Consider the following 23,472-nt stretch of genomic DNA (forward strand, 5'->3'; position numbering starts at 1 on the left):
TGAAGAAGTTTGTATTTCAGGTTTGGAGAGGCTTTTTTTTTTTTTTTTTCTTTAATTAGATAGTTCTAAAATATACACCATTACCAGAGTGACGTAAATACTGAAATGTGGAGGGGCTGACAGAGACAATCATCACTACAGCATGGAAAGGAGGGGGATGTATATGGGCAGTCAGCGAGATGCATCAATGCAAGAAAGAGAGGAAATATTTTTGGATGATCACAACAAAAAATGACCTTTGGGACAAAATGTTGGCACATTTTGAAATTAACATGTACGAATCTGAAGCACCACCACCATGCAACAAATGAACAAATATCTATATGCTACTTAATTTTTGTGCTTTTGAAGCAGGCATATGGAAATGGACACTTTTGTTTTAATTGCTTGCTGAAATGGTTACGTGAAATCACATTCTAAGATCTGTTGCAGTGTATCCTTTGCATTTTGCCTGTTGCAGACAATTTTAAAAAGTTACAAAATAATAATCTGTCTTACTTGTCTGCAGCTGAACAAAGTGCAGACTTTTGGCATTACACAGTGAGGCAAATTTTATGTATGCAAGTGTATAAACACTTTACAAGAGCGAAAGTGATGACACCATGTGAGGACGATTAGGACTTCAAAGGACCATTACATCAACAAAGGTGCAAAGTTTAGAGTGGTAGTCCTCAATCTTTGTCATCAGAAACCAACAAAAGATTTTGTATGCATGGTATCACCCGAATGCTAAAGGGACATTCGTTTGGTCTATATATGGGTTGTGTCTAGGGACTGTTTGTAGAGTCAGAAGAAACATTTGTTCAGTTTATGGACAATATTATATAAACCTGGTTAATATGAGTACCTGTAGTATAAAAACACTGCATATTGAAGTATTAGCCTATTAGAGGACAACACTTCTCTAGTAAAAAGGAAATTCCACAACAAAAGCTCAGTTCCCCTAAGCAGTGTCTCCATTATCTGAAACCAGAGCTTGGATCACAAGAAATCAAGAAGCTATTTTTTAACGCAATCAATTCATTTCCAACTGTATTTTCTAGACTATGTTATAGAATACTGACACTGTTTTCAGCTGCATTGTGAAGATCTGTATGATTGTTTTTTTTTTAAACACACACAATACACAGTAAGTACACATCGGCTACTGCTTCAGTAGTTTTTAGTTATTTCTTATTCTGAGGTGATTTAAAACTATAATGGTTTTGGTGTGTTTTACTTAAAGCTGGATACTTATTTTGGCTCAGTATAGTTATAAATCCAGATGGTTTAGTATGCACGGAGTGTGGGTTTGTATATGCCTCCGACTCATTAATAGGTAAAAGGTTTGGGTTTAGAGCAACCTTGGGCTTTAGGCAGATCCAGTGGTTTTGTGGCTCAAAAAAACTCCAAAAACGTGCCCCTGAATTTATAATATACTAAATAACTCTTGTCCCTGGTCTGTTGGGTCCCTGAGAGCCAATAATCTGAAAAAATGGACAATCCAGCCCCTCACTATAAGAAGATGGAATGGGCAGGGGTGTATCGGGAGCATTATTTATAGTGCTTCCAAGCCGCCCCAAAGATGCTTCTTGCAGGACTTTTTCTAACGTCCCCCGCCTAGGTGTGAAACTCATTGCACTGAATAGGAGGCAGTTTTCATGCGCTTTTTAGAGACTATTTCTATTGCTAAAATGCCTGAAAACTGCCTCAGTGTGAAAGGGATCTTAAAGCACCCAAACATAAGATGGGAACCGCTGGACTAAGGCCAGGATAACCTCAGAAGGGCCTCTGCAAGAATGAAGTAAAATCAATAAGAGTAGAGCCAAGTTGCTGTATATAAGTGTCATCCCATAATGAAGAACAGCGCTAAATAAAAAACGACCAGCTAGACTTTGGCCATGTAGGGTAAACTTCCAAGTCTGTAGGCAGAAAGAAATGGTGTCTATGCAGCCGGGCTGTCAGAGCAACGAGCATGTATCAGTAGAAGGGGGGCAAGCAGAGCCTGCAGGATATAGCTGTGGTAGGGCCAATCAAAGTGAATGTAATGTACTGTGCCTTTATTTCTAAAAGTGGTTGACTAAATTAGTCACAGCACACCCACCAGAAAGTTGACTGACTGACAAAACCTTTTACACCTACATCCTTCCAGCCACAGAGCAGTCAGTTGTCTGCCAGCTACTAATGTACCCTCTTTCCCCTAATCCCATCTGAGGCTGTCCTTGACACAAAATACAGATTTCATCTATTCCCCAAGTGTATAATTTAATGGATTAGTGTATCCTCAATTAAGCCACATGAAAAGGCCCTCTCCCTATTTGCTATTGGTAAATGCATCCAATGGCAATGCTCAGCTATGTCTCTTTTTTGAAAACAGTTTGTTAGCACCACAAAAGGAACCATTTAACCATTTGTATCAAGAAACACTACAGATAAACCTCAATGAGGTTTGGATTTTCTGGATTTTGAGGATGTTTAGTGAAACTGGCTCTAAATAAAGCCCAGGTAGATTAGCTCCTCCCTACTCATTATTCTGTGTATTAAAATAGAGCTATTCATGTCTATTTGCAGCACAAAGCAGGAAAGCCAGCATATTAACGACTTCACGCTAGCAGTACGCATATATGCAACCTCTCGGTGGGTGGGCCCTAATGCCAGAATGTAAGCTAAGTTGTGCCAAGAACGCGCTCCCTGCGCACTCCTGGCACAGTTACCGGCAGCTAACAGAAAGCTCCGGATCTCTACTTGCGGTCGGGAGCTTTCCAATCATGTGACTGCTATGACAGCCAATCACAGTAGTCACATGATCAGAAATCCCACTCCATCTCCTAGCAAACCTCTGAAAGGAAATAAAGAAAAAATGTTGCGCTGTCAAAATAGTGATATATATTATAAAGTCTTTCTTGTATTATTAGAGGATATGAACCGTCAAAGTCCTTCACATAATCCAAAACACATTATATGTTTAAAGTGATGAAAGTGTCCAAACACTAGTTAATCCTTAGGTAAAAAGGGTGGTGCCCTTTCAATTAACGACAGGTGTATCACCTCGTGCACCTCAAACAGATAACTTAGTATAAATAAAAATAAAATCTCTCAATGAGTGCGCTTGTGCTTCATTCCAAAATTTAATCCAAAAACCAACTTAAAGTGTTACTAAACCCACTCCCTGCACTCCCTGCGCTAACAGAAAGCTCCGGATCTCTACTTGCGGTCGGGAGCTTTCCAATCATGTGACTGCTATGACAGCCAATCACAGTAGTCACATGATCAGAAATCCCACTCCATCTCCTAGCAAACCTCTGAAAGGAAATAAAGAAAAAATGTTGCGCTGTCAAAATAGTGATATATATTATTAAGTCTTTCTTGTATTATCAGAGGATATGAACCGTCAAAGTCCTTCACATAATCCAAAACACAGTATATGTTTAAAGTGATGAAAGTGTCCAAACACTAGGTAATCCTTAGGTAAAAAGGGTGGTGCCCTTTCAATTAACGACAGGTGTATCACCTCGTGCTCCTCAAGGGATAGATAAGACAAAAATATCTTCTTACCAGATAATAAGACCTTTCAAGGCCTATACACGCATTCGTGAGTATTCACCCCTCACTTCAGGCATAAGCCAGCTCAACTGTTCAGCCTGTTAAGGGATGCCAGTGATGCATATATCAATCTCATAAGAGCCTCAGACCCGATCATTCAGTAAACCAGAAGAAAGAGGAAACAAACTCAATGTGCAGCGTTCAATTAAATTCACAAGAGTTTCTATAAATCTACTTACAGCAAAGATAAGTTACACAGTCATATCGGAAAAACATCAGTCAGACACTCTCCACGAGTGCTAAGACGTCACCGCTATTCCTTGCCTTGCTTGATGTACGTTTCGCTCGAAAGAACATCTTCTGTGAGGCGGTAGGCACAGAAAGGTCTAGGAGGCGCCGGTGTTAAGGGGTTAAGAAAGCAGAAAAAAGCCAAGAACTGCACCAGCTGGATGTGATAACTATTAAATATGTATGTGCAATAGTTCATTTTTTTGTAACCTGAATAAAATTGTTTTTAAAATTGTTACTTTAGCCCTAAAACACTTTTTTATTAATTAAAGCGGTATTAAATCCACAACTAAAAATGTGATATAGTAAAGCTTATCAATCATTAGATGTGATGGCTGCATTCATTTTCTTTTCTTAAGTTTTTTCACTCTGTTTTCACATGGTTATCTGGCCAGTAACACACCTGCTGTATAACAGTGCCCCCACTCTGGATGAATGAGCACAGGGGGCATCTTAAGACAGCAGTATTGTTAGTCTCGGGTGGGGAATGTTAGATATACTAGCAGATTTAAATATAGTAACAAATTGAAGCCAAACTCTGAATAATACTTTATAAGCAGTTACAGCAAATTTTTTTTTTTCCATTTTGGGATAAAAGTTTTCCATAAACAAATAAAAGCTGATCATTGTAAGAAGCCATGCTAGTGTTACTGGCCAGATCACCAGATGAAAAATGTATTAAAAAAGAAAATTGATACAGCCATCACATCTTGTGATGAAATCTTGAAATTGTAAACTGCATTATATTAAATACTTAAAATTAAAAAGTGCAGCGCAACCACATATATACAGTATAAATACATATACCTGCTATTTGTTGGTTTTAAAATAGTGTAAACAGATAACTTAGTATAAATAAAAATAAAATCTCTCAATGAGTGTGCTTGTGCTTCATTCCAAAATGTAATCCAAAAACCAACTTAAAGTGTTACTAAACCCACAACAGTAAAATCAGTCTGTATATGCAGTAAAGCATGCTTGTTATACTCACTGTGGGACCTAAGGGGTTAATCATCTGCATTGTGTTTCTCTGATCCTCCCCTCCTTCCATTGCCCCCTGATAATTTCTTGAAAACACAGAGTCTGTGGAGTCAGGCTGCACATGCTCAGTTTGGTATGTATTGGTAGACATATTTTTTTTCTTGGAAGAATGCATGTGATTAGCACAGGGCCAATCAGCACTGTCCAGACAGAGGGTCAAGAGTCTTGCAATCTCATAGGACAGTCAGAAAACTCCTCCTACAAGCTTTAACCGGTGCTTGGCTGGACACTGATAGAAGTCACAAAACTGTTCTAACTGCTGATGAGAAACAATATTTTGCAGTTTATATTTACTAAAATAATTGCATTTCCATATTCTGTCTACTGTGGGACACCAGATACCGTGAATGCAGACTCCTGGGTTTAGTAACGCTTCAATCCACCACAGTGCACCACCACCTCTCAAAGTGGCCCCTTACCTCAGATTTAGACCTACACAAAGGTAAGGTCTAAAAGTGCTTGTCCCAGCAACCTGAGCGATGTAATCCACAAAGCTTCAAAATAACTTGTATAGTATATGATTAAAAAGGTGAATACTCCCATCGCCATTCAACATAGGATGAAAATAGAAAAACAACTCCCATGGTGCAGTATTAAGAGAAGACTTTATGAAATTTATGAAAAGGTTCATATAAAACCGTAACAAGCAAGAACAATGGCTCCCTTAAGAATGGAGTTCCATAGAGGAATGTTAAAATGGCCGAGATTACACTTCCAGGCATCCTGACGTCATGTGGCCCCGCCTTGCTGACTTATTCGGTCACATGACTAGCGACTTAATCATAAGACCTATATATGTGGTTGTGCTGTTTTTTACGATTTTCATAGCTAGTAATTGAACACACTATAGTGATCAAGCTGTAACACTTTATTCTTTGCTTTTTTAGGGCGAGCGCTGAGGTTTCCTTTGTTTTGTTAGTTTTGCATCATATTAAATGTTTGCTTTTGAGTTTAATACCACTTTAAGCATTCATATAAATTCATATGCAATTATTTCAACTATTTGAATGTTCCCAGTAGCAATCTGGACATACTAGTAAACTCTAATTACTGGAGCACAGTTTTGCATTGGAAGAAAATAACTAAATTTAAAAACAGTTTACCTTTTTACTGCAGCAAATTAAGTTTCGATGCCAAAATCAACATTTCTGACATTGTTTTGACCTGACATTTGTGAAATTCATGAAATGCTAAATTTCCCATATGTACAAGTAGCCAGATGGAACACAGTAATTATATGTAATACAGGTGGGGCCCTTGATTTTGATAGATTTGTGCCCCAGTGCTTGCAGTTTTTGTTGTTTTTAGGATTTATTTTGTGTGAACTTCATTGCTGAAACTTGACAGCCAAAACACCCAACCTCAGGCAATGACAACAGGTCAGTTCTCATCCTCACTTTATTACTGCATCAAGACAGAAGGGGGAAATAGCAACATGACATTTGCTCCTCATTTATTAATGAGATTTCCAGACATAAATCTACTTCATGACCACAACAAAACTTTCTGTTGTCTTTAGAAAATGTACACCATGGCTTGAAAAAAATACCTGAAATAATATACAGTATAAAACATACTTGAAAATATCAGTTGTAAAAGTCCAGATTCAATAAAGAAACGGTTCTCTAGAATTGTGTGCTAAATATTAGGAGGTTCGGGCAAACATTTATCACGTGTTGCCTTAAAGTGTTACTAAACCCACAACAGTAAAATCAGTCTGTATATGCAGCATAGCATGCTTGTTATACTCACTGTGGAACTTAAGGGGTTAATCCTCTGCATTGTGTAAAAAGACTGTTTTATCCTGTATGCAAAGATCCTCCCCTCCTGCATTGTCTGCCTGGGGAAGGCCAGCTAACCCAGGCAGGGTAGCCGATCTGCACATGTTCAGTTGTGTCTTTTATGCTGCAGAGAACAGTTACTTGTTCTCAGATATAGTCAGGTCACATGATGTTGGCATCACACATGCGGGCGTGTATACAGGCTGCAGTGTAAATCTCCTCCTTCCTGATCTCTCAGTACTGGAGGAACTGTGCAGTTTATCATGTAACCGTGGTATACAGATCATCCAAAAAGGTATATAGTGGCAATATTTTAATATACTATTATAATGAACTATTTTCATATCACTGGGTTTAGTAACACTTTAAGCTGGCCATAGATTAATCTAAATTTGGGGAAACTGGCTGAATTGCAATCCATCTATGGCCATTCCCAAACCAGAGAAGTCTATCTAATGATCAGCTTCTCTCAAATGGGACTGTTGGAAATTTTTCACTCCATTGTTTTAGGCAGCCATCGGTGTCCCTGTTTTCCCTGCTGTTGGAATACAATATTGTATAGGGGAGTATTCCTTCATTCACCTCGAATGTATGGATGGGGGAATCCATTACTTTTTCTTTTTTGATCGGCCAGCTGCCTGATCAAAAAAAAGAAAAAAAGATTCATCTATTGCCTCTATTGCCACATTTAACTGAATTCACACAAGTGTTTAAACATAAGACCACACCATTGAGTATTTACTTTGCACATGCTTTAAAGCTTAAAGTGTTAGCTGACCTAAACATTGTTTTTTTCTGTTGCTTTCTCTTATTAATGGCTCTGTTCCCCTGCAAGCCTTTTTTTCCTTAAAGGGTAACTCCACTTTCATAGGGAAAAAAATAGCAAAAAAAAATAATATAGCGTATACAATTGCGACACAAGTCATATTGTAATTGAATGTTATTAAAAATTACCTTTCCTTTTCAATCTGCAGCCGCTGTCATTTTCTGTAAATGCAATGCAAAATGGCTACCTGGAGGAGTTCTGTACACAGAATGTGTACTGACCACTCCCCAGAAACCGTTTGCTGCTTGTGTGATTGGCTCACTGATTTTCCCAGAAGTGTACACTAAGATACAAGTCAGATTTTTGGCATCCCCTGCAACAAAAATGTAATTACTCCCAATAGGAAATAAGGTCTAAAGGGATGCAGACCCTGCAGTTTTCCGCATTAGAGCCCTACAGCTGCAGAAGCTGGTTGATAATTATGAAACCACTCCCATTAGACTCACTCAGCACAGGGGCACATAGGAACAAACAGGCATTTCGTCAGAATAACAAAAGGTAGGAATCTGCAACAAGGTTTGTTAAAACCACTGCAATGTACATAGATCACCCAAAGGGGAATTTTTTTTCTAAACAAAAGTGGAGTTACTCTTTAAGTTTTATTTCTGTGATAAAAATACCTGTTGATGCCATCAGCACTTGTATGTTCCTGTTTAGACATGAGGACACTAATGACAGGGTGTTGTGGTGCCTTCTCCTTATTAACAATGCCGAGGCATTCCAATCTGTAGACTCCCAAAGTCAACAACACCTCCCAGCCCGCTCCATAGCTTTTGATTGACAGCAGAACCTGTAGGAAGAAGCTGAATATCATTACCAGTCTTTGACCCTAGCTGTCAGAGAAGCAGGGAAGAGATAGTAGTCATATGGCCACTACTAAAAATATTTTTTGGAGTTTTTATTTTGCCATTTTTCAATTTAGGAGCTTTGAAAAACGTATCAGGATGATTATTATATGCTGGGAGGCTAAAGGTTTACAGATGCTTTAAACCCTTGATGCCGACCTCACACAAATATGCGGCCTCACTAGACTGGGCTTTTTTCCGTGGGCCGCATATTTGCATGACGCGCTCCCAGCACAGAGGCCAGGGTCTCACCAGGAGCCCTGGGCCCCGTACTAACAATTGGGACCAGGAACACCCGATCCCAGGTCACCTGTTTGCTGTGATAGCCTCTGATTGGCTACCACAGTGATCAGTCACTGTTAAGCCCACCCCCATGTTTTCTATCTCTGTGAATGGAGGAGAGATATACATCAAATCTCTCTCTTTTCTTGCAGAGAGAAAAAGAAAGTGTGCCTAAAAACAATAAAATAATAATAAAAATAAAAAACCTAGATCAAGGTTTGATCTAGGTCAATGCCAGGGTTAGTGTTTGGGTCAAAGGACAGGGTCAGAACTTTTTTGGACAGGATTTTTTTTATAGTGTTAGTGTTTTAGGTAGGATAAAAAAAATGTGCACTATTGTTTCTGGGCTGTACTATGGATACAAGCGAACAAACAACAACTAACATACACATGTTGTATCGCTGTGATTGTCAGGAGCAGGAAAATGTATTATGGGTTGTTTTTTGGTGGAAGGTTATGGTAGTAACAAAAAATATACAGTTAGGCCCCTTTCACACATGCGGACCGTATGTCCGTATTTCATCCATCCGTTTTCGGATGAAATACGGACATACATGCATCCCTATGGGATAGCGGGTGTCAGCGGATGTACATCCGCTAACACCCGATGTCGTCCGCCTCCGCTCTCGTCCGATTCTGCGGACGGAAGAAAATCCTATTTTTCTATCCGTCTGCAGAGCGGATCGGAGGAACACGGACAGACGGTCTGTGTTCCTCCGATCCCCCATAGGGGAGAGCGGAGATCTGACAGGGCGGTCCCTGCACAGTGTGCGGGTCCCGCCCTGTCATCTGCCTGCTCAGCTGGGGAAAACGAAGCGATCCCCGCTGAGCAGCGGATAAACACGGGGCGGATCAACACGGATCCGTCCCGTGTGAAAGGGGCCCAAAATATATAAAAAGATGTATTACTAAAAAAATAAAACACAGGAGATATCCATATCAATTACTATTTACTACCAAATGAAAGCCCAATTTGTCCTAAAAAAAAAAGGTATATTCCGCCTGGATGCACAAAGTAGTTGTGATGATATGTACGGTTTTACTTTCACATATCAAAATTGCAAAATTGTGCTTAGGCATTTAGATTTGTTTTACCCTTAGCCGCGAACGCATTAATAAAATCGAGAAAAACTGATATAGAAAAGTAGTACTTTAATAGTTTGGAGAAACATCATTTTGGAAGTATATTGATCTTTTTTTTATTTCTTGAATACAGATTATTTATTAAAGTCTTCAACGAAAAGTCATGAACAAAACAGAAGCTGGAGAATGGTATATGGATCAGCTAGATTTTCTTTTATGTTCATTCTCTGCTTTCTATAATGTCTGTGCGGGGAGTCTCCAGCTCAGCATAATATAGAAGTCAGTGATCCTCATGTAACAGTGATCTCAGCCCTGAACAGAGAGCAGCTCTAATGGGGATTTAAGCAGAGGGTTTCAGAGGCCAAAGAAATGAATTTCGGTGTCTAGGAGATTAATTTATTCAGTCTAGAACATTAATGCAACTACTTGAAAGATGTGGAGTATAATCCTGCATTAGCCGGTGTTCATGTTAATTTCAATTAAATTGGGTTTAAATGTTAAAAATATATGAGGTACATTAAACATTTCATCTACATCCTGTATCAAATAGACACAAAAATTCCTGGATAGAATTACTAGCTTAAACCATTTATTTAAACTGTATCTGCATTAGCAATGCCCTTGTGTTGAAACATGTAGCTTAAAACTGAACTCTAGGCAAATCACTAAATGCTCCACTGAATACACACATGGGAGTTGTTTTAGAGTTTTTTTCAGCCCTGCCATGCAGGCTAGTGACTTGACTTTTCTTTACTGCATAATCCATACGGCATGGTCACTTCTGTTTCCAGCCAGCAAATGGGACAGTGAAGGAGTAGCAACAGACTTTTGTAGTAATCTCTCTGTGTCTCCCTCTGTCAGCATGTTCCATTACTATTATTATTATTTTTATTAGTGGTAGCAGTATTAATAATGTAGCACCCACCACCAATAGGTAGGTGCTAGTATAGGAGTTTTTGCTATGGAAACTGTCAGCACAGGTACATTTAGGCAGGCCTATGCTTGAAGCTAGGCCTGTCTGTTTTGATCTGGGGGCAGGGAGTGGTTAGAGTAGCAGTGGGTTTGACCACCTGTGCTTTAGTTCTGAGGCGTCTCCTCTGCTTCCAGGGAGAATGTTCTGGAAGAGGGGCAGGGCCTGGAACTGGAGTGGCAGGCAGCTCATGTGGGAGCCCTGACCAATCCCCGGCTGGTATAAAAGAATAGATAAAACAATTTCCATTTGCATAGCTGACATCTCTCATTCTGAACTATAGTTCAACAGGAGCTAAAGGGCAACTTAATCCATTAATGGGAATACAAATGTGTGTATAATATTGGACATATGGTATCATTTTTCTGTGCAGCCCAACTGTTTCTGACAAAAGCATTCGGCTTTCAGTTCATATACTGGCCATCCAAACATTGAGATTGTACAGAAAAGCAGATGGACCAGACAGATTTTTTTCCAACATAACGTTGTGACTGAAATATTTCAAAGTATGCCCTTACTTCAGCTCTCATCTGGCAGAGAGGGTCATTTGTTTCTGAATGAATGATCATATGTTTTTCATTGCAATGTGTGTATGTATGGCAAATGAGTAAATCTGAACTGCCTAAATTATAGCTGATTAAAATAATTCCCTAATATTTTGCAACTATTGTATTTGTTGAGTGTGTCACTTGTCCCAGCTTTGTTGAGATAGGTATAGTAGTTCTCTAGTTTTTATGACATTTGAAAATAAAACAAATTATTGTGGATGCCACACTGCCTCATCAAGGGCACTTTATAAAGTGTGGTACCCAAACTTGATCTATGAGAGTCTTCATCTTTGAGCATATATAGCAATGAATACATTGAGGGCATGTATACCTGGAGACATCCCATATCTGCCCTCACTTAATTTATGTTAGGTGAGTCATTTGTGGACAAATGCAGACCTATTGGTTACAGACATTATTTATTTATCATGAACAGCACTGAAAAAATGCATTTTTGAAAATATTTTTTATATTTTTTTATTTTGTATTATATTTTTGGGGTTCCTTTTTTGCTTTTTATTATGGAATCCTTTGCCCCCGTTGTTGTAAAAACCTGTTGTATACAGAGTTTAACTGCTCAAGCTGAAGTTTACAAAAAACAGTTTAATACGCAACTCGTCCACCTTTTTTTCCTTTCCTCCTGAACAGTTTTATCAGAGGTTTAAATAGAGTTGTTTAAAAAGGAAATAACTAATACCGTTCTGTCATTTTAGATAACCCATAGTGCTTTGGCAGTGCTTTATAGTTCTGCCCAGGTGCTCACCCAAGAAATCCATGCAAATTCAAACGAGGTATACATCACTCATGGATCTTGCTGATTATATATATATATATATATATATATATATATATATATTAACCTCCAAACCATTATGGTTTTCTATAAATGTACACATAGAAACAACAGAATAGATTTTTTTGTATTTGCACTTATTATACTTAGAGTCACCTATATCATTTTAAACATTTAAATAAAGTTTATCTCTATTTGCACTCCAGAAAGAAGCACATATAAGTAACCACATTTTTTTAAAGTTATATATGCAAAACAATCCCTTGTGTTATATACTCTTTTAAGCTAAAGTGGAAATACGCTTTAAATGTTTCCATGCTTCCTACTAAATATATGGAAATAGGTTTGAGGTTTTTTTGTGTACATATATGATTGATGCTGGAAGCTAATAGTCATCAGCCGACTTTGAGGTAGTTTCGCTAATGGATGACTACGTTTTCTGTTCAGATTATTGCCATTGCCCATGGATTCTACTAAAGTTTCTGATGGAATTACAGATGTCAAAATAGAAATCCTTGCAACATAAAATGTGTCATTTTAAATGTGGGATTTGTTCTCACATGAAATTTCTCTTTAATTCCCCAAAACAGAATTGCTGTTAGTTAATACTTGTTAGTAATGGTATACAATACACTGTCATAACAGAAGAGCTTTTAGCTCTGATACAAAAACTTTTGTAAGTTCTTCTCATCTTTTGTCATTAAATGATAATACCTATCATGGGTATTGGTCATATGTTATACAGCACAGTGCTTGACTTAGCACACACATCCTACCTAGAGAATGGTTCTAGCTTCCACCCTAGCATTCTTCTTGAATTTTTTGTGAAGATGTCTGTCCGCTTTGCTAGATCCTTAAATGGAAAGTATCCCCATACTATTAATAACCCTGAATGACCACATCCTCGCCTACAGATTTTCACTAAACAGATTTATATGGCTATGGGCCAGCAGACCTGCTCAGAAGAGCCAGTTAGGACTTTGTTGAATTTGCATTCAACTAGTTAGCCACTTCCTGTCCAGCTTATATACAATTGACGGCCGGACAGGTGCTTTTCCATACTGACTGGAAATCATATTATGTCCCGTCCGGAGGCGCTGATGACTGATTAGAGTACCGGCTTGCTGCCGGTACCATGTGACTGCAGTGACCAATCACAGCAGATCACATGACAGTTGTATACAATGGATGGCTTCCTTTCATGCCATCCATTGTGTACAATTGTGTTGCTAGCTGTGAATGGTCAATTTGATTATATGGTACAGACAGGGTCAATCACAGCCCATCTGTACCATGTGATTAGCTCTGAGCAATCACAGCTAATCACAACAAACTGAGTGATTCAGTTAAATTCAGTATAATGCTTTCTTATAGCAATGTAATTCACTGGTAAAGCAAATGTGTAAAAAAAAATAATAAATAAATCTGATCACTTTCCCAGAGTAGTACAATGCTACTATGGTAACATTATATTGCTCTGATCACAGTATGTTAAACAGAAAAAAAAAATTGGAAAAAAGGAAAAAAAGTAATAATAAAAAAAAAGAAATAAAAAATTATAACTTTTTTAAACTGTCACCAGTGTTCCTGATCACCACCAGATATTATTATTATTATTATCATTATTATTATTATTATACATGATTTATATATTGCCAACAGTTTGCAATTGCACAGCACTTTACAACATGAGGGCAGACAGTACAGTTACAATACAATACAGGAAGAATTAGAGGGCCCTGCTCATTAGAGCTTAGTTAGATGACGCTGTACTGCACTGGTGACACTATGTAAAAAAAACAATTGTGACTTTTTTTTACGTTCTTAATTTTCCAATAAATAATGACAAAAAAATTCAACTTCTGCCATGCCTCTTACTAAACACCTTGGACTATCTACTTTCCAAAAAGGAACAATTTGGGGTGTATTTCTATTGTCCTGTTATTTTAGGGCCTCAAGAAATGAGAGTTCGTTAGTACATCAGGATTGATACATTTTCAGATATATACCATAGTTTGTGGACTCTATATCTTTCCTACAAATAATATATTTTTCACCAATTATATATTTGCAAAATTTTATAACAGAAACAAAGAAAAACATGATTTTTTTCTCAAAAATATCAGTCCTTTTTTGTTTAATTTGCAAAAAATAAAAAACCCAGTGGGGATTAGATACCACCAAAAGAAAGCTCTAGTTGTGTGAACAAAATGATAAAAATTTAGTTTGGGTGAAGTGTCACATGACCGCGCATTTGTCATTCAAAATGCAACAGCACTGAAAACTGAAAATTGGACTGGCCAGGAAGGGGGTAAAAGTGCCAGTTTTAAAGTGGTTAAACAAACTAAGAATGAAAATGTACTTTAGCACATGCGTTGTTTTGTTTTGATATATTGGCTGAAGTTTAAATCAAATTTTAATTAATCTGCACAGGTACGTTATTTATTTGTAAAAAAAAAAAAAAAAAAAAAAAAAGAAAGAAAGAAAAGTAATACAGCAATCATACACTAATTCTATACTAAATAATCTGCTTATCACTGAGTCCTCAAAATTCTGCCTATGTGATCTCTTTAGCCTGCTACATAACTACATGATGCTGTCTGTATAGTACATAAGGGCAAAGTCAATTTTGAAAGTACAAGTGAATAGCGTACAATAGCGTAATAGTGTATACAATAACAGCTTTGAATTCCTAAATTCTCATTGGCACAGAAAGTACATTAGTACTTGAAAAGTAAAGTTGATAGCAGTGTTTTTTTTTCTGTATGAATTAAGATTGTGATTCCCTACTTTTATGCACATAAAACAAAATGCATTCTTAGTACCTTCAAGCATTCAATATATTTCTGTACCTCAGAAATGGAAAATGACCTAGTAGTAGGAAAAAATAACCTTCAATGAAAAAGTATCTGTTTTCCTCATTACTTTCCAAAAGATTCTTTATTCCACGTGTGTTGTCTCGGGACCATCCAAAGTGCAGTTAAACTCTGTAGGAACTTTCCTAACTTACTTTGGTATGGAGGATAAATAAAGCCACGTATCAGCGGGTCTAAGGTTTTATGGATGATACTTATGAATTGCAAAGTCTTTTTTCCATTCATTAAACATTTAAAAGCTTTACGTGTTGCCCATTTGAACTTTTGGTTATTTAGTTAAAGGTACATTACTTCTTCTTCTTTAAACAAAAGAATAATAACATTGATTTAATTCAATGCTACTGGCAATAATTTATACAGGACCTCACAAAAGCCATGTAAAAATACAGAGATTTAGTGAATCATAAAAAAAGCAAAGGGTAATAGAAGTTTTTTCCATAGTGACCATCAGTGTGGCACGCTAGAAATAGTCTTGGTTGTGGAGGTTATAACACACGTCTGACTGGTTGCTAAGAGTAATAGTTAGTACCACTATTTGGGTAAAATAATGGTTGCCTGTAAGATCTGTTACATATGAAATGAGATCACAATTGACCTCCTATACACAGTTAGCATTATTTTAGTTTATTAGCCAATGTTACAGGTTTACTTTACAGTGGCCAAAGGCAGTAAGTAGCAACTGGATGTTCCGAAACAAATTAGCTGGTTGACTTATTGATAATGCTACAAAGTGCAAACATATGCAAGTATTCACTCTACAAGTGTTCTTGTTTATGTAAACAGCGGAATTCCAAGCACTACCCTTATCTCAAGCTAACAGCAGTGTACTGGCCAAAATATGAAAGCCAGCTGAAGCTCTTGCTGCAAATGAATCATCTTATATCACCTAATAATCTAAGGTTTAAGACCATCTGTGGATTCCAAATGTTATCTATGCCAACTGGATGATATTTTGTTTTCTTAGGCTGCTTAAAGCAGTATTAAACCTACAAGCAAACATTTGTCATATTGCAGCTTAACAATCTTTTAGATGTGATGGCTTCATTAATTTTCTATTTTAGGCTTTCTTTCCTTTATTTCTACCTGGGGATCCAGCCAGTAAGTCTGTTTTTCAAAAGAACATGCTCTCTTCCATTTGTATCAATTTACAGGGATGAAACAAACCATTTAACACTAACAAGGGTGCTTACAATGACCAACACTGATCAATCATCTGTTGAATTCCTGAACACCTTATAGATTTTTGGAGCCATCCTGACTGCGAAGAGAGATCTTTAAACAGGATGTCCAAAGACTTTTTTTAATTTTTATTTTGGATGGAGTAATGGTTAAAATACTTGTCAGTTATTGCCATCTCTGTCCCATTTTAGGATTTCTCTTCACTTTTTGACAGAAAGTGAGAAAACATTTTTTAAAAATGAAAGAAATTCCATCTTAACTGTCATCAGAAAAAGTGTCTCCATTGGAAGGATTTTTAGTTATTTCTGTTCTCACCTCAGTTTTCATGACAGTGGTCAATGGATAATTAGACAAAGCCAATTTCCCTAGTGGGACAGCATTAAATACCTGACCAAGGTTTCTAACTCCTCACTATTCTTTCCAGAAAACCAAAAAAATATTGACTTTAGGTAAACATTAACTTTCTAATCTAGTCTAAAAAAAATACATACTAATGCCCTGTACACACCATAGGATTTTCCGATGGAAAATGTGTGATAGGACCTTTTTGTCGGAAATTCCGACCATGTGTAGGCTCCATCACACATTTTCCATAGGAATTTCCGACACACAAAGTTTGAGAGCTTGCTATAAAATTTTCCGACAACAAAATCCGTTGTCGGAAATTCCGATCGTGTGTACACAAATCCGACACACAAAGTGCCATGCATGCTCAGAATAAATTAAGAGACAAAAGCTATTGGCTACTGCCCCGTTTATAGTCCCGACGTACGTGTTATACGTCACCGCATTCAGAAAAATCGGATTTTCCGACTACTTTGTGTGACCGTGTGTATGCAAGACAAGTTTGAGCCAACATCCGTTGGAAAAAATCCATGGATTTTGTTGTCGGAATGTCCGATCAATGTCCAACTGTGTGTAAAGGGCATAAGTGTGTCAGGAAAAGGTATTGTCGTACAAAAAAGCAAGACTAAAGTTTGTTTTTCAACATATAATCAAAGGCCAGGTATACTAGTACGATCGGCTGTGGACTAATGAATCAAAGATAGAGCTGTTTGGCCTCAGTAACATTAGACATGTTTGACACAAACCAAAAGACAGCATTTTAGGAGAAGAATCTCATGACATCTGTAAAGCCTGATGGTGGAAAAATTATGGTTTGGTGTCACTGTGCTGCTTTAGGGGCTAGGCAACCTTCAGGCATGAATTCATTTTGCATTTTATCAAAGTGGGTCACCTGTCCTAAAGTTGGAACTGGACTAGGAATGGATCTTTTAGTATGATCCAAAGTTCATTAGCAAATCCATCAAGGAATGGGTCAAAAAGAAAGGGTTATGAAGGGTCAGAGACTCTTTACTGAGATCGGTGTTGCGGTGTGTCAGACGCCGGCTTGTTATCCTGATCACGTCATATGACGTCCGGTCAGGATAACAGAACCACTTTCCCGACGTCATATTGCTATATGACGGGCGGGAAGTGGTTAATAAGACTCAAATCAGAATTCTGGATGTAAGTTATCTTTGAAAAATGAATAGCACAGCAGCTCAGAAAACAAATATAATAGCTTTCCCTGCTATACTTACCTCCTCCCTGGCACTGTCTCCCTGAGACCCACTACCCCTCATCTTCTGGGTTGAATAAAGCCCAGCATCATCCACCTCATTTCCTGTGGGCCCATGCTGTCATAGACACACCTGATTCACACAATCCAAAGAATGTGCCAAACAGACATCCAAGAGCCTAAGGTAATTTAAAGTATAACTAAAGGCATAACTTTTTTTTTTTTAGATTTGGACAGAGTCAAGATGGATTAGAACACATATTAGATTATTATTTCTACCTCTGCCCCCATTATATAGATTCACCCTCTCATGTTGTCCTGTTTATCATTATCATTGAGAATGAAAGAAAGAGAGAATCCCAAATTTTGGGTTGTCCCCAGAACAGTTATGCCCTGTACAAACGATCGGACATTGATCGGACATTCCGACAACAAAATCCATGGATTTTTTCTGATGGATGTTGGCTCAAACTTGTTTTGCATACACACGGTCGCACAAAGTTGTCGGAATATCCGATCGCCAAGAACGCAGTGACATACACCACGTACAATGAGACTAGAAAAGGGCAGTTCTGAACCAAGCGTGGCACCCTTTGGGGTCCTTTTGCTAATCTCGTGTTAGTAAAAGTTTGATGAGAGACGATTCGCGCTTTTTCAGACTCGTGGTTTTCAGATCGTTTTCTGCTGTTCAGTTTGTGCTTGTGGGTTTGTATCTGGTCTTCAGTGCGTGCAGCGAGTACAATTGACTTGTCGTTGTGTTCATATTAGTTCGTTACTGATTTTCAGGTCGCTCTTCACAGGCCTTGCTGTTCTTCAGTTCATTCTGTTACTTCGTTCTGAGCAGCCGACCGTTTTCTTGCCATGTTGCGTATACGTACTCCTCGTAGAGTTCGTGCTGTGCGGGGGCTTGGTGTTGGGGTCCTTACTTTGAAACAAGGCTAGTCCATGAACAGGGTGGGGAGGAGTTCATGGACCAAGAATTGGTTGCTCCAGCGTGACCAGTTCTGTCACATGCCTTTGCTCTGTGAGATCCGTGAGAATAATCCTGATGATTTCAGGAACTTTCTCCGGATGACAGACCCCGTATTTCACCATTTGTTGGCTTTGCTGACCCCTTATATTAGCAGGCAGGATACCTGCATGAGGCAAGCCATCACTCCGGAGCAGAGGCTAGTCGCCACCCTGCGGTACTTGGCGACGGGGAGAAGCCTGCAGGAACTCAAGTTCTCAACAGGCATCTCCCCCCAGGCTCTGGGGATGATTATCCCGGAGACCTGTTCTGCCATCATACAGGTCCTGCAGAAGGAGTATATTAAGGTAAGATTTTTATCCTTTAACATCACATTTTATTGTATTTAATGTTTGATAATATATTGTATTTCTTTCCTCATTCCCTAATTACCATGATTGTAATATGCTGTGAATGTCCCCTTTGTCGTCATGCATGCTGGATTTTTTTTTTTTAATTTTTTGTCCTTCATACATATTTGCCTTCACTTACCTCCCCAGCATGCTCTCCTGGCCCTATATTCACCTTGTGTAGTCACTTAACAATGTATTTTGTCAGCTCCATAGTAGTGCTTTACCCCAAACACCCCCTAAAATGTGTAAAAATGTGATTTGTGCTTTAAATTCAGGCAGAGTGGCAGAGGCTTTTTTTGGTGTCCCAAAATCATTTGGAACCCTCCCTCCCCCCCAACTGCTAACTCAGCTGATAACAATCCTCTATCTGCTGACTTTGCCAAACCCATACACACTATACCCATCTCTTTTGTGGTCATATTTATGGATGAATTCCCAAAAGCATGTAGTGCAAGGGCCTGCCTGAATACTTTCAAATGGTACTGTTTAAAGTTTTTGTATCTTATTATTATTATCTTGATAGGTAATAGCAGAATGTAAAAATGTGCTAAAATGTGTACAGTGTGTATTTATCTCTTTGTATTATGACACTGAAGTGGAGATGGTTACCTGTCCAAAACATCTCCCCCCCATAAAATTTTACAAATGGCCCATGGGGGGGAGGAATCTGATAGGTGGACCTTATACCTTTGTCTTTAAATACTCCCTAATGCGGAGTTTCACGCATGCGCAGTGTATATAAAGCATAACACGCGTGCGTAGTATGTACTATCTGTGAGCGGAGGAAGGAGTATCGGAGGCGCCGATCGTGATAACGAAGGTAAGATTTAAATTTAGGCCTATACTGCTTCTAGATTGAGGCCTGTATTTGGACAAGTTTAGAAGACTTTAGGCTGACATTAGGGTTTGTCTGGTGTTGTGTCTTGCAGTGAAAATGGATCTAGTCAATGACTTTATGCCAATCTTCATAGATATGTTCAGGGAGTTGCCCTGTCTGTGGCAGGTAAACCACCCTGATTATAAGAACCAAACAAAGAGGATGGCAGTGCTGGGTAATTTGCTGCAATTTGTGAAGCCGGTGATCCCCACGGCAGACATCACCTATTTGAAAATCCTAATTGGTGGCATGAGGAGTACTTATCTAAGGGAGCACAAGAAGGTCCAGGATTCCCAGAGATCAGGAGCTGCAGATGACATTTATGTCCCCAGGCTGTGGTACTATGACAGGCTGCATTTTCTGTTAGGTCAGACTGAACCCAGGCCAGAACTCTCCACTCTTCCTTACACGCTTCCTTCCACCTCAGCTGAGGCTTCTGATGCCCAACCTGGGCCTTCCAGGCAGCAACACGTGGAGGAGCCCAGCTTGAGTCAGGTATAGCATTCTTCTAAATATTTCTGGTTGTCCAATCAATGATGTTAAATAGATGTTAGTTTGGAGTACTAATTTATGATTGCGATTGATGAACCAAAAACTATAACCATGTCCCTTTTTCATACACAGGAAAGTCTCAGCCAGGAGGTGGCCGGGCCAAGCAGGCTGCCTGATACCCGGGTCCCCCTCCGCCTTCAAAGAAAAAGTGGCAGGAAGAGGAGTAACCTGGAGAAGGCAGCAAATGGCCTATTTTGGAAGGTTACTGAGGCCCTCAGAACAGCCCACAGTGTGGAAGATGATTTTGCAGAGCTAACTGCATGCAAAATGATGCAGATGGAGGAGGGCCAATGACTCTTATGTGAGTTTGTAATTTTGGAAGCTCTAAATAAGGGGTTGAGGGGCCAACTCACATGTGAAACCCACATTTGTCAGCTCACCCATGGTCTTCCTCCTCCAGGTCCTCCTCCTCCTCCAGGTCCTACTCCTCCTCCTGCCACACCTCCAACACCAGAGCCACAGCGTGGAAGGAAGCGTCTAAGGAAAACCAGAGAGTGATGACCTGGGTTCAGTCTGGTCTGGCAAAAGATGCAGGCTCTTGTATGACCACAGCCTGGGGACATACATGTCATCTGCTGCTTTCATGATCTCTGTGACTTCTGGACCAGACTGCACTCCCTTAGCTATGGACTCCTCAGGCCCCCAATTTTGCTGTAAAAGAATTGATGTGTGCCCTGGGGGCAAAAGGCTTCGCCAATTTCTGCTGTTTCTCCAGCGTTGCCTCCCTCTTTGTTTGGTTCTGAGCCCTTAATAAAGGATTTTTTTTTCAATTATACTCACCTATGTGTGTTTTCCTTCAAAAAGGACAGTTTGTTTGTGAGGAGGCAGGTACATTTCAAAAATACAATGTGAAATTAACACCAACACCAAACAATCTCCTTGAAATTAAATAATAAAAGATAATAATGGTGTTGTGGTAACTTGACACACAAAACACACCCAAAAATATTCTTGAGTAAAATAAAAAAAAAAAAAATAACACGATCAGGCTTGAAAAAAATGCAAACCCAAAAAAAAATAAAAAATCTTTTTTGTTAGATGTGGCAAATCAAAATATATTAATGAAATCACGATAAATAATAAAGAAAGAAGTTTGTGAGAAGTCTTTGTGAATATGAGCAGCAAAACTACTTAATTCTTCTAGCATTATAAAGAAGAAGAGAGTGCGCTGTATTAAACAATTTTAAACATTGCAGCCTGACGAAAGTGCTATATCCATTCCGAACGCTAATTTTACCAGACCGAGCTGTTCCGTCTCGGAATTACTTCTGAGCATGCGTGGCACTTTGTGCTTCGGAATTGTCCACACACGGTCGGAATTGATGCAATCTGATTTTGTTGTCGGAAAATTTTGTAGCCTGCTCTCAAACGTGTGTCGGAAAATCCGATGGAAAATGTCCGATGGAGCCCACACACAGTTGGAATTTCCGACAACACGCTCCGATCGGACATTTTCCGTCGGAAAATCCGATTGTGTGTACAGGGCATTATAGTTGACACCTTCCAATGGCCTGGGAGGCTCCAAAGAATTTATTATCACTTCCTGTTTTGGCTATAGGAAAGGAAGATAAATTTCCCCAATCAGACACAGATGGAAAAAAATAAACTGACGGGGGTTCTAACCCTCTCTCCAAAATGAAAAAAATGCCTTTAGTTCTACATTAGTTGAAATTGATTCAGTGCAGAATAAATTCAATGAATTTTGGAGGTCAAACACACTCCCCTTTCATCAGAGCTTAAAGTGGAACTTTAGCTTAAAAAAAGGGCAAATGGGCAGCATTTTAATGCATAAGAGACATGCTTTGTCTCTTTTGCATTAAAGTTACTTACCTGCCTATCTTCCCGTGTATAGTGAGCTGTGGATGCTGAAGCTGATGTCAGCCCTGCTCTGCCAATGAAAGAGCCCGGTGCTGGAGACCCCGGAAGCCAGGTGCCCAAAGATGTCAGCAGGGAGCTCCAGGAAGCGCCATCATTGGATCTAGTTCCGCTTTAAGAATTTTGACGAACCCAAGTGAAGAGTTACCAAATAAATGTGCATTTAAAGAAGAGTTTCAATAAAGGAGTCAGGGACTGCTTAGCAACCAGCGACTCAGTTACAGCTTGGCATAGGACATCTCCTTCATCCCAGGCTTCTCCTTGTGTGTGACACACTTGATGGGTGGAATATCATCACATGCCCTGGGCTGCAACTACTCCTGGCTGGAGTAGCAATCACACTTCATTTGAGCACCACTATGTCCAAAAGTAAAGACCACCAACCATCTCAACTGGAGCTGAAGAGCAAGGACTTATGAGATCACTGGACCATTCAGAAGATGGCACAATTTAACCACTTCAATACTGGGCACTTTCACCCCCTTCCTTCCCAGGCCAATTTTCAGCTTTCAGCGCTCTCGCACTTTCATTAAGAATTGCGCGGTCATGCAACACTGTACCCAAATGAAATTTTTATCAATTTGTTCACACAAATAGAGATTTATTTTGGTGGTATTTATTCACAAATCAGTTTTTTATTTTTTGAGATATAAGCAAAAAAAGAGCGGAAATAAAAAAAAACAATATTTTCTGCTTTCTGTTTTAAAATAAATCCAATTAAATCTAATTTTGTCATAAATTTAAGCCAAAATGTATTCTGCTACATGTCTTTGGTAAAAAAATCCCGTTAAGTGTATAATAATTAGTTTGTGTGATCACGGACATATGTGCGCAGATGATCACGGACATATGTGTGCAGATGATCATTGGGACATATGATTTTATTGTTACATATGTGGGATAGATGTTTTTACTGTGTGGGGACATGTGTGTGGGGACATGTGTGTGGACATGTGTGGGGACAATGTTTTGGGGATACTATATAGGGGACATTGTGTGTTTACACTGTGTGGGGACACTGGGCTGGTGATCAGTGTGTAAAAAGCTGTAAAAAACAGCTCATACTCACTGATCACCGGCTGGCTGCAGTGATCACCTCTCCTCTCCTCACTGACAACTTCTCTGTGAGGAGAGGAGTGCCGATCACCTAGCAACCAGCTCTCTGTTTACATCACATGACGGCTGTGATTGGACACAGTCGTCATGTGATC

At 39.0% G+C, this 23,472-nt stretch overlaps 1 protein-coding gene across 3 annotated transcripts in view; it reads left to right on the forward strand.

Annotated features, from left to right (window-relative positions):
* Nucleotides 1–23,472, forward strand: part of SEMA3D (semaphorin 3D) — a 352,301-nt gene that overhangs the window by 23,416 nt on the left and 305,413 nt on the right. The window contains exon 1 of one of the 3 annotated variants that reach the window (XM_073619545.1): nt 9,840–9,857. The exons of the other annotated variants lie outside the window; for them this stretch is intronic. Coding sequence (XP_073475646.1) covers nt 9,855–9,857 — 3 coding nt within the window. The 5' untranslated portion in view covers nt 9,840–9,854. Of the gene's footprint in view, nt 1–9,839; nt 9,858–23,472 lie in introns of those variants that run through there. 3 annotated transcript variants of the gene reach the window in all.

This window comes from Aquarana catesbeiana, linkage group LG03 (assembly GCF_042186555.1).
Source record: "Aquarana catesbeiana isolate 2022-GZ linkage group LG03, ASM4218655v1, whole genome shotgun sequence".
Lineage (NCBI taxonomy): Eukaryota > Metazoa > Chordata > Amphibia > Anura > Ranidae > Aquarana > Aquarana catesbeiana.